At 36.1% G+C, this 18,603-nt stretch overlaps 1 protein-coding gene across 1 annotated transcript in view; it reads left to right on the forward strand.

Moving 5' to 3' along the window:
* The first annotated feature begins 12,013 nt into the window (after window positions 1–12,013).
* CLVS1 (clavesin 1) overlaps window positions 12,014–18,603 on the forward strand; it is a 45,304-nt gene continuing 38,714 nt past the window's right edge. Inside the window, exon 1 of the mRNA XM_063299330.1 lies at window positions 12,014–12,426. Coding sequence (XP_063155400.1) covers window positions 12,038–12,426 — 389 coding nt within the window. The 5' untranslated portion in view covers window positions 12,014–12,037. The remainder of the gene's footprint in view (window positions 12,427–18,603) is intronic.

Genomic DNA, 18,603 nt, shown 5'->3' on the forward strand with positions numbered 1-18,603 from the left:
TATCTTTCCTCCCTACCATTCCACTTCAGAAGTTGACAAGATTAGCAGAGAAACCTACTCCAACACTGGAGGGACAGCAGTGTCCTCCACTGCACCAAAATGCAGCAAACTAGAACAAGGGTGTCATGCCCAGCTCATTTCACTTTATGACACTTCTCTTTCCCCCAGAATTTGCTGTTTCAAGCAGTTAGCCCTACCAAGTTCGGGATGTGGAATTTAGAGAAGACCAAAGATTCTAGAAAGAGGGAAAAAAGGCAGGCACAAGCACAAACTAAGGAGCCAGCACAAAGGCTGTTCAGGGATTTTACACCTTCCTCACATAGGAAAGCAAGGGATGTCAATCATACTTCTACCATTATTCTAAGTCCAAAACTGAACTTCCAAGTTACTGACTATCACACAAGATACGATTATCACACTGGAATGTCATCAACTTTATTGGCTGCCAGTCCATCCTCAAATGTAAAGGGATTCTTCTATTAATATTTTGTAGGGTTTACCATTGCCTAAAAAATGTGTTTTCCTTTCAGAAAACAAGCCCTGATTCTAGCATGAAGGGAGAAAAATACCTTGTTCATCTAATAGGAAATAAAGCAGTAGGCATTATTTCCATTAATCATTGCACATGTACACCTTAAAGCCTGCCCTTGGAATCTGGTGTTCCTTATATGCTGTACGATATCCATATAGCTTCAAAAGGACTTTTTAGGCTGATATTTCCACAGCAGCCCCCTTGCTTGCATGCCCCCAGAACTTGCATTATGACATTGGGGTACACATTTTGTCATTTGCCATCTTTGCCCTACTTGTAGACATAGTTACCATGATTGGTAACCAGCAGTCTCTTAATACATCAAAAGAAATATACAGGGATAATCCTATTGTATGGACATAAATATCTGGAGAAAGAAAGTGGCTTCTCCAAGTTTTAAGTGCAGTTAAATGACTTAGGATTGAAAGGATAAACATGTTGAAAAAATAATTCTGTGATTCCAACTACTCAGTGGTCTGCAGAGTAAAGGTTATTAACAATAAGTGAATCACTTATTGACATAGATTAGCTGTGGATTATTATAATGAAATATGGTTATCATTCATTGAAATGCTTCTATAGAATCTAAATGAAGCAGTTAATATATGTCCTGTATAGTTTTTGTTAATTCATTCATAATTTTGTGTGCTGCTTATTCTTTTCTCTTTGTTTTTTTGAATGCAATCGATAAAAGTAAAAAAAATTTTTTAAAGAAAAATACAAATCAGTAGAATATAATAGAAAACTGTGGAATAAAGCAGATTAAGTACAGCATATGAGCACTGTCATGGTGTTCTTGCAACATATCTAGCATGAGGTAGAAACATAACATACTTTGCTGGAATAACGAAGATCTTCCATTAGGCCTAGAGAACCAAGAATTGGTATACAATCTCCTATGTGCTACATATTTCAATAATGAGTTAAAATGCTAGATACCATAGTGAACTATGATGTTGTATTAACATAATGGATAGACTCTACTCAGATTCATTCATTCATTATTCTTCAGAAGTATATTTTCCTAATCTTTATGTTTGCTCAAGCAACCATGGTTAATATAAGCCAAGGTTTAGCATAATGTGTGACTCTAACCATTGATCTGCTATACAGAGTTAAGATTCAGTCTTATCTAAAGATTCTGGACCATATTCCTAACTCCAAATAATACTTAATTAAGCATAGATGCCAAAAGTCTTCAGACTTGCAGGATCTACTTTGGTTCCCACCCTACCTTAGAATCCTAAATATCTACCAACTAGAGTTTAAAGCAAAATATGCAAACTTAGAATTAAAGAATATTTGAGACCAGGAATGTGTCCTGAATGCTAGAAGTGGATGGAATTCAGGATACTAAGACCACCCCCATTATTCAAATCTTCTGGATTTTAGCAATATAATTTAGAACACAGAAATCATTTTATTGTGAAACATATGCGAATTGGAGATCCTTGATGACACACTGCAAATTAGTCAGAATTCCACCAGTAAATTCTGATTTTGGACTAAGCTGGAAGCAAATCAAGAATCTTTGTGATTGGGAAGATCTATTCTTGCAGTTACTCCTTGCATTTTTGTCTACTTTTATCTGTGCATATAGAGACCATGAAGCTGATAATATACAATTCTCCAATCCATTTGTATGAAGAAATTATGTTTGGGTGGGAACCTGAAAGGTCCTCACTGAAAAAAGGAAGATGCTTTATGGAGATTTAATTTTTGCCAACATGCTGAATTTTGATGACATCTTAAACTGCTGGTGCTGAGCAAAATACATCCTTTGGGAACATGCAGTTGCTATGCAGATGGTGGTTTTTCCAGCTTTAATAATGTTCTTCCTAACATGTAGCTATAAGAAAAGGAGATGATGTTTCTTTTCTCATGGTCGTATCTCCAACTGCCTAAGCTTTAACAATAAACACATGCAAATGTTGAATTTACAGGAATCGGACACCGAGCATTGCAGCAGCAGGCTCTTTTGCATAAGGGCTCCATTCTTTTGTCACATATTCCTATATCGTTCCCAGCATGTCATGTCATGAACAGCATTTCTGGAAGCATCTGTCACACAGGCGGGATCTCATTGTCATGTGTGCTCATATTGTGTTCTCCTGCTATAAGACTGGATTGAAGACAGAAGGTTTTTAGGACCCAGGGGGATGACTGCTATCGTGTGGAGAAGCACACTCACTCATCCTATCCAAAAATGCATAGCCCCGTGGAGGCAGAGCTTGCTCATTCACAGTTCTTTAGAGATATCTTCTGTTGAGGCTGAAAAGAGCAAAACCTGTCTTCCACCCATCCCTATCTACGAACAGAGAACCTCATCCAAGGTGGAGCTTTATGACACTCTAAAGGTATTTGAGATGCATCTTTTCTGTGCTTGCACTAGCTTTTGTTTCTTCCCATTTCTCATTCTCTCTCTCTCTCTCTCTTTTTGTTGCAATGCCATGGCTGCGGCGTTTCAGCACTATCTTACGTGGACAGCTCTTGTCTGCAATCCATCTGCTTTTAAGCTCTTCCTTCCCCCATTACCCAACTCTTCTTCCTCGTCTTCCTGTGGCTTTTTTTTTCTTTTAAACTCCCATAGCTGCTAAAATCGAGCATCTTGAAAATCTCAGAGGAAAGCAGAAAAAATAAGCACACGTGCGTATGCATGCACACGTACACACTAATGTATCTAGGAGCCTGAGGAGAGGAAGTTCAGTTGAAGGTTACAATTTGGAAAACAAAGGTCAAAGCATAGAAGTGTTGGAATAGTGTGTGGGTGGGTGTGTAGAGGGGATGGAGTGCAGTCTCTCTCAGCAGAGAAATGGGGCAATTGTAAAGATCAGGAGACAGAAGCCGCACTTAAACCATCTGCTGTCTGCTTCCATCAGTCTTACTAAACCTTAAATTGGACAAGATGCTGAAAAAGTAAAAAAGGAACAATTGAAATCACTTCTTAGTGAGAAATTATTATTATTACTCAGTAAAGAGGAGGATGAATCTCCTACACCTAAATTCCCTTTTTTACTTTACTGCAGAAAGTAAAGACTTATTTTTCCCCTTGTGAGGTATAAAGGTCAAGATTCTAATAAATATAACCAATCTAAACGCAATGAAATAATGCAATTATTTCACAATAGATTTCCAATACTGGCAATCTTTTCTTGGGCTTTTCTTTGAGGAAAAATGGGTAAAAGCAACAATCTAAAGTTAAAGAACAGATGGCTAGTCTTTGTTCTTAAATAACCAGCAGTTGGTTTATACATGGAAGGGACAAACAAATATGAGACACATACAGGGAGAGAAATTTCCTGTGGTTCCATGGTACAATGAGATGATAACACAGATTGTCCTAGTACATTAAAAGTTAGTGCAGTACCAACAAGTAAAATGATGTTATGTAACAGCATGATGTCATGCAGAACAGGCAAACGTATGCGTTTTCTCTTTCAGATAGTAACAGGCTATCATTAAACAAATTCTTTTCCTGGTTTGATTTCCGTGATTCAGTTCATGTTGTGCCTTTTATTTTTAAATGAAATTATGGTAGGTATATTGATAATTCTCCTGTTTTGTTGACTCATCCCTGTTCTGAAAATCAAGAACCAGAGAATCAGATGCAAGAAAGAGACTTTAAAAGATAGAGAGAAAGCTTTCTGATAATCTGATTGTCATTGCATGGATAATTATAACAAATTGTTTTCTTTTGGCTTTTCAATCTTTTTAAAACTAGATTAGAAATAGCACATCTATGTAGTAATTAAGCTTAGTTTGGCAGTTTAAAACTGCAGAATTGGGCCTTCGGAACTACCATTGATATAGTGATATTAATTGAGAGGTGGATTTCATACATGGTACAAACCCTTTTTATTTTGAAAGGTTTGCTCTCTTTATTGACATGCAATTTATAACTGACTTCTAGACCAAAGAAAGCCTAGCCTGAAGTTTCCATAAACAGCTTCATATCAGTGTGGTATAGTGATTTAGAGCCAGCATGGTGTAGTGGTTTAGGAAGGGCCAGATTTAAGCCAAGAAGCTCACTGGGTGGCTTTAAGCCAATCTTTTTCAGCTCAACATACTTCAGATAAGATAGTGCTATATATGCCACTTTGTGCTCCTGAAGGAAAAGCAGGGTATAAATCTAAGAAACCAACCAACCAATGGCACTTCCAATCTGCCATTATGGCAACATCTTGTGGAATAGCTCCACTTAAATGGTGAGTCACTGGTGTAATTCATTGTAATAATAGACATAGCTTGAACTTACATATCACAATAATCAGTTATCATTACATCATAAGAGAAATATATATATAGTTGATTGATATATGCAAGTATTATAAGTGAGTATAATAGTAATCATTATGTCAAACACTTGCCACCAGAAAATACATGATAAATAATAATAAATAATTAAATATTATGCTAGAATTGCAAAGTAAATAGAGACCACAGCATTCCAAAACTAATGATCTCCAGATACATTGGACTACAACTTAGGTCATTTCAAGCCAAGTTGGGGAAGGCTGCACTAAGTTTGAAGTGACAAAGAAACATAACAGAGGACTAAAAACATGTAAGTGGAGAAATTTGATAGCAGTAATACTTTGTGTAAAATAATGATAGGCAGGTAGGCCTTTAGAGAATGCATTTGGTTTTCTCAGCCAATCAATCAGAGAATTAGTTTTTGAAACTTTTTTTGTGGATGGTACTATATCACCAGTAATTTTCTACTTGATGCCTGCACTTTTTAAATTAGCATTCTAGGCCTGGTTTGTTTCAGTGATCTCAACAATAATAAATTGAGATGGAGTCTTGCAAACCACATTAAAATAAAATTAGAAGAATGGTGCAAAGTCAAAAAGAGTAGAATATTTAAAGAATCAGTTATTTGACCTGAGAATTCTATGACTAGGGATAAATGTGTTAGTTTTGTGTAGACTTGTGAGTGAGTAAACTGTTATGTTGGGAAGTTGGATTTGATTTTTTTTTTTTTTTTGGTTTTGTGCCAAATTTGTGGATTTAGAATCATTGTGTGGGTTACATTGCTTAGGAGAATAAAACTGGTCCTGACTGGTACAAACAACATTTCAACAGTTACATTTATTTAGGTTCTGGACATAATGAACTTATTTATTTATTTATTTATCAAATTTTGCCACCACCCATCTCCCCCCAAAAGAGGAACTCTGGGCAGTAATTATTATATACTTGCATTCCCTATGTTAACATTAGATGATATTTTTTTTTCATTTCTTAATAGCTTGAAGCAGAACATCTTTAAACACTTTGATTTCTTTCTTTGTGAGAAGACAAATATTACTTTAAGACACTGTAGGGTTGTTTTTTTTAGGCAAAATCAATAACTATACTATTTAGTCAGTTTTCAATTAAATGCTGCATATATCTTCTCAGGAGTAATCTCTGTATGATTAAGTGGTGTTTACTCTGAGGTAAATGTGTGTGTGTGTCTGTGTGTCTGTGTGTATCACCTTTGAGTCAGCATTGACTCCTGGAAACTGCCTGCAAAGTTCCTGCAGTTTTCTTCAAGATTTTGGAAGTGGTTTGGCATTGCCTCCTTCTTAGGGCTGAGAGAGAGTGACTGGTCTTGTTGGCTTCATGCCTACAGCGGGACTCATGGTCTCCCAGTTTCTAGACTGGTGCCTTAATCACTACACCAAAATGGCTCTCTAAACAGATATAAGTTTTATATTAAGTATGTTAACCACTTTGAGCTATATATATTAAAAAGATGGGATAAAATAATAATAATAATAATAATAATAATAATAATAATAATAATAATAATATAGGAGGCTAAAGCTTTGGTTAATTAAGATGTAGCACTTTATATTGTTGAGGATACATGTAAATTATTAAAGCTGAAAATTAACTACACTTTTGTTTAATTGCTTTATAGCATTCAGGAATTTTTATGAATGAAACAACTCTAGTAGGCACATTTCAGTCACTAAATGAGCATATTTCTAAGGACCAATAGTAGTTTATATTTAATAATGCTGTCAGGAAACACCCTGTTGTTCAAAGGAATATTGATCATTCTGGCTGCCTATATATTGCCTTAAGGCCAGATGTTAGTATGAAAGAAGGGATGTAAAAATGGATGATGCATAGTCTTTACTTTTTGGTAATGTTATATGTGCTTGTGTAAAACGGGGCATTTCACAAAAACAGCAAACCTGATATTTCATTTACTTTTATGAAAAGATTTAACTCCATGATATGCTAGCACATGTCAACCTATTGATGCCACACATGCAGCCAGAAATATCAGCTACCATCCGTCTTGCACACTTTCATTAACTCTTTTATCTTTCTTTCTTTTCATCATCCCAATTAGTAAAGCTCCACATTTCCTGTGACTTATTGTGATATATTAAAATGCTATCAAAAGATTACAAAACTGGTCAGCAAAGCACTCCATTCACTCACTAATGGATGTCTACATCAAGGCTTACAGTTGACATATAAATGTAATAAACAAATAAATAATGACTTGGCTGGGCTATCTCAGGGAGGGCATTTGAGCTGCCTTTTTGGATAGCTGAAATAGCTTCTATATTAGATTCCTTTATATCTTTTCTAATCTAATTATGTATTTAACCATTAATTTCTCATATTTGACTGACAGTCATGGACAAGTAACAATGTCTTCATCCCAAAGTTTTAAAAATTCTTGTGTGAGACCTATTGATCAATGTATGCATTCTTAAGGTAGATTTATTTATTTATTTATCACATTTATGACTGCCCATCTCCCCCTGAGGAGGGACTCTGGGCGGTTTACAATAAAACGGAATTAAAACAGTACAATATAAAACTATACAATAAATATAGATACACAATAAAATAAATATGATAAAAACCTGATGACAAGTAAAACAGGGTCCTTCTAGGGAGCTGGCCATCCCCAGGAGTGACTGCTCTCCTTCCTGCCCCAGGCAAAATGGCAAAACCAGGTTTTCAATTGCTTGCGGAAGACCAGGAGCGAAGAGGCCCATCTCAGCTCTGGAGGAAGAACATTCCAAAGGGCAGGCACTACTACATTTTAACTATATTTAATTAATATAGTTAAAAGTATAGACTGTGCTGTTTTTAATAATTCCATTTTTATAAGTTTTTGTCACTTTCTGGAGGTCTGTTACCTATACAGTGACTTTTGTAGCCGTTGCATTGCCTGTTCAGAGTTAATAATCACTATTCTGCTCTGAGCAAGATCCAAGTCTTAATGGATAGCAAAATTCAGAAGGCACAACAGTTTTTAAAATATCTTAACCTCTGTTGTTAAGAGAGTGCTGGTGATCATGACCATTAAGCTTTACAGATCACAATGTAGAAAATAAGTGCAGTTGCCTCTCCAAATTGTTGTCCATGGTTTTTGAGGAGAAGAAAACATTTGTGACTCTAATCAGCATTTCCAGTTGAGACTGTGCCATTCAGACCAAAACCTGTTTTTTCATTTAAGAAATTAAGTTGCAAAGAGGCATTACTAATGTCATATAGAGTGGAATAAACAAGTAAGCAAAATAGGAATAGGAAACCAAGCAAGATCGCTTATTTTGAAGAGTTCTTGGGTTCCTGAGGAAAACCATTTTCTCCTTCCTCTGTGAGCCCTCTGTTTTGGCCTGTTTTGTAAAGCCAAGGAAATCTGCTAATCACTGGCAATCAGAGTTTTTTTCCAAGCTAATAATATAGCTAGCATATAGCAGTATATACTGTATGTATTCTGTCTCAGGTGTCGAAATGTTCCACTTATACTTCATTATGAGATAGCAAGATGCAATAAAATTAAAACTTTTACTAAAAGTCCAGTCTGTATCTGCTGTTCTATAGTTAAGTCCCTTATAAATAACTTTGTACTTCTAAGCTAAGGCATATTCCCAAAAAACAGGAATATCTGTTATCTCTGGATACGGACTCATCTCCATGTTTATCGGGGGAACTCGCTTGGCTTCCCCAAGAAGGAACTGTAGAAGAGGAAGTCATTTTAGATGCAGTCTCACTGTTTCTTGCCCCAAGCTGTTGTTCCTTTGAAAGAGCTCAGTTTTGGGGCCATGTTGTCAGTGAGAGTGATATCTGCATTCAGGTTCTGTAGGCAGAAGATCCTGTGCTTGACTAGTATCACTCTAAGAATCTACCTATAGACAAATATTGCATCATACTTGAGGAAAATATTTTTAAAAATCTGTTCTGTGAAGTGAGATGAATGGATGAGAGAGCAAGAAAGAGAGTACAAAAAAAGTGACAGTGCCATTTGCATATTCAAGAGTCGATGACAATCTCGATTGGCGGCCATCTGCTCAGACTTTCTCTTTGTTCTGGATAATGGTTCAAGCAAAGTTTGTTCATGTGCAACGTAAAAAGGAATGGATCTAAAAGTATGAATGATTTAATCCTTTCTGATGAAAAATTGAGAGAATTAGTGAGCATACAAGGGTGAAAAGAAGCTCTCATTGTGGGACAGAGCACTATATGGTAGTTCAAGAATAAGTAGATCTAGGGGAAAATGGACCTGAAAGAAAAGCAAAGAAGTGAAAGAAACTAGAATGAAAGTACAATGATTTCTCTTCCAGTAATCATTCCACTTTCACTATAGTCTCTTCTCTTCTCTTCTCTTCTCTTCTCTTCTCTTCTCTTCTCTTCTCTTCTCTTCTCTTCTCTTCTCTTCTCTTCTCTTCTCTTCTCTAGTGTGAGTCCTGTATGGAAAAATATGAGAAGAATGAATAGAAAGTGGATGTAAGGAAAGAAGAAGCTGCTTGCAACAGAATGAAAAGAATAATGTTATAGAATGAGTCAAAAGCATGTGCTATGCAATGGGAAGTAGGAAAAAGGAATGGTTGAGGTTAAATGAGGCATAAAAAAAGGCAAAGTGGCTTTGATGAAAATATTAAAAAGTGAAATCCTTAGGAAAAGGTTCCATATGGCTTAGGGAGTAAGACAAGGAAGTGTGATATCCCCTTTGTTTAATGTATGTATGGACAAATGTATAATGAATGCTCATAATGATGTCAGAGATAAGTTGATTGTGGACATGGATGGGTATACACTTTTTTATATAAAAGATGCTCTATGTTGGTGGAGAACTATGTGAGTTGCATCAAATATTGGATAGCTTATATTATGCAATGAAGAGAAAGGGTCTGAAAATCAATGTGTGAAATACCAAGATAGTTGTGTTTAACAGGAAAGATGGGGTGAACAATTGTCAGGTATGCTATAATAGCAAAAAAAGAAGTAGATGGATGTGAACCTTGTTAACATGTTTGCTACAAATGGGAAAATGAACAGAGAAATGGTAAGCAAGATAATGGATGGTGGTCTGTTACAAGGAATGAATGTTTGTTGAAAGAAGTGAAAATGGCTATATAGAATAGTGTGCTTCTGCCCACTATTTCTAGGAAAGTTAGAGTTGGGTAAGTAAGAAACCCCCCCCCCCAACAAATATAAGTTGAAAGCAGAGGGAATGGCTAGTTAAGAAGTGTGTGTGATAAAACAAGAAGTAGAGTCAAGAATGAATGGATGCTGAATGAATGTGGATTGAATATAAGAGTGAGTGACTAGTACAAGAGAAGTCCTCTGAGGTGACCTGGAAATCTAGAAAGAATGAATGAGGTTCTAAACATAAAGTAAATACTTGAGGAAAGATTGGATAGGTTGAAAGGGAAGACCAAGAAATTCATAGTTAGATGGAACTGCTGAAATCCTTAAAAAGTTTAAATAACAAGAGACAATATGTGAAATGATGAGTGGATGTGACAGAAACAAGGATAGTGTAGTTGCTAGGACAGAAAGATATGGAGAGATATAGTGAATAATGATGTAATTTTTCTCTTATTTCCTATCTTCAATTTCTTTAGTGTATTGTTTATTACTCCTTTTTTGCACTTCATCATGTTAGTTGAACCTAACATGGGTATGTGGATTTGTCATCGTTAAAGGGAGGTAGAGAATAGAACTAAATATTTTATTTATTTTATTGTATTTTATTATTTTATTTATTTTATTTCTCACATTTCTTCACCACCCATCTCGCCAAGCAACTCTGGGTGGTTTACAATTCAATTCAGTTTTAGTCCTATATGTGCTGCAGTTCATATACACATAAACACATATAGACATTGGTTTCAACAGAGAGGACTGGTCCCTTTGACTCTCTGCACTGGAATATGTGGAAAGTTGTAGGAAAGGTGGAGTCCACAAATCTCTCCAGAAGGGATGGACTGAATCACCTGAATGTGTAAATCTTTTCCACTCTTGCTTTAAAGGAGTTTCACCAGAAATAATTATGTAAATTGCACTGCCATGTTTTTGTGATTATCTAGAATAGTTTTCTTCAGACCTGGACTTCAGATCTTCTTCAGATAAGTGCTTGTGACTATCTGAATAGATGAGGGAATGCAGTACATCCACCACCTTAATCTATTAGAGGGAGGGAGGGAGGGAGGGAGGGAGGGAGGGAGGGAGGAGGTTTCTGGAGCTAATGAAACTATGAAATTAAAAAATTACACTCTAACTGCTGTGCAGTAAATAATCCTTATCTATGATAAAATGAAATGTTATGTACTTATAAAACTACTTAGGGAAAATAATTCAGATGCAAAATGTGAATGTGAATATTTGGGGAACTAAAAAGATTGCTATTGTTTACAACAAACTATGGGACCTGAGGGACACTGAGGGACCCCAGTGATCCTAGATCAGTTTTGCTCCCAGACCGTTTTCTGAAAGTTCCTACAAGAAAAGCAATGGTTTGCACACACGGCACAAGGGATATGTGTAAGGTGCATGTATGTTTATGCTTCATATAAATTCCTCTCCATATGTTTGAAAGAATAATCTCTTGTTTAGAGATAGTAAGAATTGTATAAATTCTATAAATTGTATAAATATCAAAAGCTTTTTGAGTATAACTCTTCAGAAATTATGATCTCAACTGGAATGAAGTTCCAGTTAGCAAGAAGAGGCAGGCATTATTTTGCAAAAAGTGTTCTTTCTTATTATTCCTCAAAATACACACATCACACTCTTAGGGTCTTCCATTTTTAACTTTATTCTTGTTAAATAAGGAATGACAGCATATTATTAAATATTAAATCAATGTAATATCAACAATGCTGATAGCTCAGTGCAATTATATTTTCATGAGAGGCACAGTATGATGGCATTGTATTATTCCATTCAAAATAGTTCAATTTTAATCAGATCGACACTGGCAATAAAAAAGGGAGAGAGACTCTTGAAAATGTGCTTATTTGATTTCTGTTTGATTTTATTTTATTCACATAATTGGTCATTTTGATCTATATATTTGTTTTACAGACAATGCAAATTATTACCTTGGATGGATATCTTGGGGTATGAATGGAATACCTGTGAATTTTTTTCCCAATATAATGCACTTGAATGGATCACCACATACTCTTAGTTGAATGGTACCATTGTATCTTCTGACCATATTTCTGAAGCTAAGAATTTAGAAAAGCAACTTTTGAAGACATGACCCATTTGCATACTGGACTCAGTCCAGAGACTATAGAGAAAGCCCGTCTGGAACTTAATGAAAACCCAGATGTTTTGCACCAGGATATTCAGCAAGTCAGGGACATGATCATCACAAGGCCTGACATTGGATTCTTGCGTACAGATGATGCCTTCATCCTGAGATTTCTCCGAGCCAGAAAGTTTCATCAGACAGATGCCTTCAGATTATTGGCTCAATATTTCCAGTACCGTCAACTGAATCTGGATATGTTTAAAAATTTCAAGGCTGATGATCCAGGGATCAAACGAGCTCTGATTGATGGATTCCCAGGAGTGCTAGAAAACCGTGATCACTATGGCAGAAAGATACTTTTGCTGTTTGCAGCCAGCTGGGATCAGAGTAGGTAAATGTAGATAGCGTACTTATCTTTTTTTAAATACAACATTCATTAGCTAATGATTCATTATATTATTGGCAATCCAAATATTTTGTAATGTGAAGCATATTCAGATGTTGCATTGATTTGCCAATAATTTGTCTGATCTAATATTCAAAGTGATACATGAAGAATGTACTTAACTCTTGCTTCAGATGTGTATTTATATTTCCCATGCATACTTCAGATTTCGAACAAAATGTTTGTAGGAAATATTTCATTGCCTAGTATATCATACAATTGGTCAAAACATTGATATGATTATTGTTACCAAAATTAAACTACTGTTTTATTAGAATTGGGAAGATATATTTTTAAAAACAGTCCTTTCTGTAACTATACTTACACTGTAATATTGTTTACAATAGCATAATATTGGTCAATTCTATATGACTAGAAGAGGTTTGACTAACCCAGGTGTCAAGGGAGAAATGCTTCTTTGCTATAACCACTCTTTCCACAATAGCTGGAGCCCATAAATTCTGCTTTATTAACCCAAGAGTTATAAATGTCAAATACATAACCATTTGAAATTGCATAGAGACTTGGATGGAAAGGGCAAAGCATTACTGCTATGAAAGGAAGGAAGGAAGGAAGGAAGGAAGGAAGGAAGGAAGGAAGGAAGGAAGGAAGGATAAGAGAAATGATTTTAAATTTACTGAATGGAAATAGGTTTTTAGAAATGTGTTTACCCACAAATTCTATTAAAATGAAAAGTTATTTTAAAATGTTAATCCTGCCCTCCCATTACTGCAGTAAATGGATGGTCAAAGAATAACCTACAGGTATTGTCAAAACAAACAAAACACCATTATTTTTCTGCTCACATGTTTATTTGAAAGACTGTTGCAAGGTTCAGTTAACAGTAAAAACAAGCTTTGCAAAATCTCATGTTCTAATTTTTACAGTTCTATATTTTATTATTAAATACATAACTGCCAAGACTTTTGCCTGCAGTATGAATAAAAACATTTGTGACATACTGAAGTTTTTAAATTCAGAACAATTATATTTTGATTAAAACAATTATATCTTTTAGTCTATAGGATCAATAAAAAATTTGGTGGTTCAGGAAAACATCACCTTTAAACAAAATAATATACTTATACAGCAACCTATGAAAGTAAAAAGGAAGGGATGAAGATGCCTATTGTGGGTGTTCATCTAGATAATCCAGATCAATGCTTTTTTTCTGTTTGATAAATCACAAATTACACTTGAAAATAGGAAACAAGAATGTATGCCAAGTAGTTTGTACAGTTCTCAAAGACTTCAGTGTCAAATGCAGACACTCATCTTTTCTCTTGCCAAATAGCAAAGACAATATGAATGAGGAGATTACAAGAACATGGAGAAAAGGATTAGTAGATCCCAGAAATTAAACTCACATGAAAATAGCTCTGTAACCAGGTATTTCAAAGGCTTACCCACACAATTCATTCTAATACAGTATATACAAACCATCACATTCTTTAAGAAGCACATTGAGTGAGATCAGTGTTTCTCAACCTTGACAACTTTAAGATATGTGGACTTCAACTCCCAGAATTCCCCAACCAGCATGGTGGCTGTGGAATTCTAGGAGTTGAAGGCCAGACATCTTAAAATCGCCAAGGCTGAGAAACACTGAGTTAGATGATGCAGACAGTCGAGTCAAGCTTAGATGATACAGATAAGTAAGACAATACAGACAAGTGAGTCAGTGCATTTACTGGTTTTTCCAAATTTGTTTCCAGTATGTATATGTTTTTGGAAAAAAAAATCTTAAGAAGTCAAGTGTTTATTTGCAGAGTGAAAGGGAAAGAAAATGGAGATATTTCGTGTTCTCTTTTTTTAGGAAATGAAGAGAGAGGTTCATTTGTGCATTATATCTTCTAGGTATGAAAAATGTGTATCAGTTCCTAACAGATAAGCTCAGAGAAAAGGAAGTTGGTGAAAATGCTTTCTGGAAAGATAAAGAATGGTTTCATGTTTTGTTCTGTGAGGGTAGAGGATGCATTAGTTCTTCTAACCCTATCATGATTTGTAGCTTTTCGATATCTGTGAGCACAAAGATCAGGATAGGCTCACCATTTCTTTATTTTTACCGCATGGTGATTAATATTCCTGTTCTAAAGGTGTCAAAAGCATAATCTCTGATGAAGCACTACCTCTAAGTTTGCAAATTTAGAGGTGGGCAACATTTAGCAACTGACGAACAGTTACATTGGGGGGCAGGAAGTGCTGCATTGTGGGGGTGACACAGAATGGGCAGGGTAACAATACACATATGGGTAGGGATGGGATTTCCCTTTGGGGAGGAATTCTTTAGGAGAGATTTGGAAAATTCTTTAATTTTTTCAACTTCTGATCTGCCTATTTCAGAACTTAGACTGCATTTTTTATGCATTTCCTATCTCAAAATGATGATCAACTGCAGCATTTTCAGCAGTTAGGGAAAAAGGAAATACATTCAGTGGTGATTGTGGGAGTCACAGCAGCTGCTGTGTTCCTTCCAGGGCAGCTCCTGTGTCCCATCTTTCCCTGTGGCTGAGTGCAGTTCCCAGTGATCAAGAGTTGCTCACTTCCCCACCCTGTTTTAGATAATGGATATGCAGTGGGTGGAGTCACCATAAGATAATACCAATTGTAAATTTTGCTTTTCTCACTGAACCCTTCAATTTCAAAAAACTTTGGAAAACAGGTGATGTGCCAGATGCAAAATGCAGAAGTTGGGATCCAAATGGTAATACAACTCATTCCTGAATGCCCAAAGATAATTTTGGCTTGCATTACTGAAAGTGGACCTTTTCAAGCTGCAATGCAAAGGACTTTTTAAATTGAAGTACCTTTTCAAAACTGATATAGGATAGGGATAAACTGTTCAAAGAAAAGCAGTAAAATAAGAAAAATACCACTTCGGTGTTCTTTGAATCCCAGAGACAAAGCAGAATAAATCAGGTCCAATAGTTATACCAGGAATTATGTGATTGTGAGAATGATACCAGCCTCCAGCAGGTGCATCTAACTGGTAGATGCAATAAATTAAGCAATTTGTTGAGAACACATTGTCCAGATTTGGGATGGGGGGAAGATAGCAGTGCTTACAGAGATAATCTGATGGCATTAAAAGAAGAGATAGGACTGGGAAGAAGGAAGAAAAAGATGCTGGCCAGTATTTCTATGCCTGACTTTGATTAATGGGATTCAACAATTATTAAAAATAGATATTAGATTTAACTTCTGATTTTATTTCTTTTGCTTTAAATAGAAGCTTTGGGGGTGGGAAGGAATTTTCATTGGGACCCTAGAATCAAGGTAATGCGTAAAAAAAAAAAACTTTTACACTTGTCTTAAAAAATATCTGTTGTCTTAAAAAAACACAACAGATATTTTAGGTAATCAGATGTGAATAAGCTATGGAGCCAACAAAAGTAAAAGTAATCTGAATTAAATTTAAAATAATTGTTCATCACACTTAGAGTAGCCATCTCCTACTTGGTGCCCTCCAGATGTATTGGATCACAGTTTCCCTCTCATAATTCCCTACAAAAAACTTTCTGAATTATGGACATTGTAGTCTAAGATGTGTACAGACATCAGCTTGGGAAAGCAGCATTCAATGCAGTTCTTTTGTCTATCAGCAGTATTCTCTGATAAATCATTTGCAGCCCTTTTCCCAGTGTGTTGTTTTTAGATAATTGCAAGTGTTAAATGATACTTCCACTGATTGGAAAGATGCATTATGGCTTAGGATACTATTCAGGACAATTAGGAACCAAAACAAAAGAAAGATATTAATTAAATCATCCAGAGTTTAGGCTCTGTTTCTCCAGATTGTCACTTGGTAAAAGTGATGACTGTATTCATAATTCGTAAGTCAGGCATGATTTACCACTTACATGGTCTGAGAAGCCTAATATTAACGTACTTTCAGGGAACATTAGACTGAATGGTCATGTACAAATATATCCATGTCTTTCATGCACAGTATCTTTCATGGATAAAGAGGCAGTTTCCTCTAGTGGTTAAGGTGCTAGACTAGGAACAGGAAGAACAGTCAGCTGTTAGGGCCACTCTCTCTCTTAGCCCGATGTAGAAGGCAATGGCAAGCCACTTCTGAAAATGTTGCCAAGAAAATTGCATGGACTTGTCTGTGTAATCATTAGGGGTCAACTGACGTAAAGGCACAAAATAATATGTGGATAATTAGTGGGTATCTGATCAGGATGGCAGAACCTATGGCCTTTAACAGGTTGCTTGGCCCTTAACAGGTTGCATAACTGTAATTCCCATCATCTCTAGCCAGGAATACTGACAATCCTTGTTCAGCTACACCTGGATGTCTAAGGTTCCTCAGAGCGTTTACAGCTTACTGGCAGTTTGCATTCCTCTTTGGTCAGCTTACATGCAAGCTGCTACTAAGAATGTGAAAAATCAGACAACAGCAAGGTCCAGGCTATTCTGAAAAAAAAAAGGGCCCTCTGACATCAAACATTTCAGTCCTAACTCAAATATTCATATAAAGGATTACTTTTTATACTAATATTTGCAATGCCTTTCCTCCTAAAATTCTGTTAATAATTCAAAGAAGTTGAAACTTCTAGATGTGGTGAAAGCAATTCCACTGTAGCCTTGTTGCTGATAGTGTCATTGGCCGCTAAAGAAAAAGTGACATACCACAATTAGGTTTCCTTATTTTATCGAGGTCTCCCATGAAGCTAAGTTCCTCCATAAAGTGAACTTTGCGTGAATTGTAAATCAAACATTTGGAAGGCCTCTGTCTGTTATTGGAGTGTCCGGCATTCCTTCCATGTTGCTTGCCCTTAATTTAGTCTGATTGTTCAAGCTATAGTTCCAAAGCAATGTAGGCTTGACAAGTCATATAACATTGACCACGTTCAACTGAGAAAAGGAACTCAAAGAAATAATTTATTTTCACCAAGACAAATTGATCTCAAGATGGCATTTTGAACAAATAGACACTGAAAAGCGATCAAGTCTCAAGGTTGTAAAGTGGTCTGAAGTAGCCGGTGTCTCCCTGAAGTACACGTGACTGTCTTAAGGATATTCCTGGATCTTGTTTTGCCATTAGAATCCATGGTGACTGCAATGACTAGGAATGTCTATTTTCAGCTCCAACTGAATTACCACAGTGTTGGTAAAAGTCTTAATTATTCTAATGCACTCTGCACATAGCTGTTCTTGAAGATGATGCAGGGGCTTCAACTGATGCAGAGCAATCATTTTCAATTACTGAGTAATGTGTAAGATTAATATGTCGCCACTTTAATTACCCATGATCTCCAAAGATTACCTATTTACTCCTGAAAGGACTGCAAACTACTGTGGATGACATTTAAGGTTCTGAATAGCTTGGAATCCAAGTATTCATTGGAACAGTTCTTCCAATATGTACTAACCCAGCTTTTGAGGTACCTGGTGGAAGGCTTGCTTATGATGCCACTGATGGACAACATCTGAGTGACTGCTTTGTTTTTATTTTTGTGAAGTACTCTTGGATTTTTAGAACTGTAATCTCAACAAATCTGGATGGCTCTATTTGGGGAAAACTTCCCAAACTACAAGGAATAATACAGTTCTTCTGGGTTGAGACAAGAACAATTGTGGTTCCTTAAGGATAGCCCTCAACCATCTGGTGGAGAATAATTGTCATTACAATAAAGAATAGTTTAGCACTTTAGTCACTTTTTAATGGCTGGGCATAATTGTATGGGCATGTGTAATGTCAGGAAGCAAGAAATGTATAACTGTAAATCTAACCACATACAGTCAGAAAAAAGCAGAGCTTGGTATTGAATTGTTTTACAGGTGGTCCTCATTTATCAACCACTAATTCAACAACCATTCAAATTTACAACTGCGCTGAACAAGTGGTACTTATGACTAGTCCTTGTACTTACATCTGTTGCAGCATCCCTACCGTCACATGATTGCGATCCGGGCACTCATCACTGGCTTGAAAATACAATGTTGCAGCATCCCACTGTCACGTAATCACCATTTGTAACCTTCTTTGCTGGTTTCCTACAAGCAAAGTCAATAGGGAAGCTGGCAGGAGGTTGCATATGGTGACCGTGTGACATCCTTGCTTAATGATATGCAGTGATTCATTTAACAGCAGCAACCAGAAGTGCCAGAATT

This window comes from Candoia aspera, chromosome 3 (assembly GCF_035149785.1).
Source record: "Candoia aspera isolate rCanAsp1 chromosome 3, rCanAsp1.hap2, whole genome shotgun sequence".
NCBI lineage: Eukaryota > Metazoa > Chordata > Lepidosauria > Squamata > Boidae > Candoia > Candoia aspera.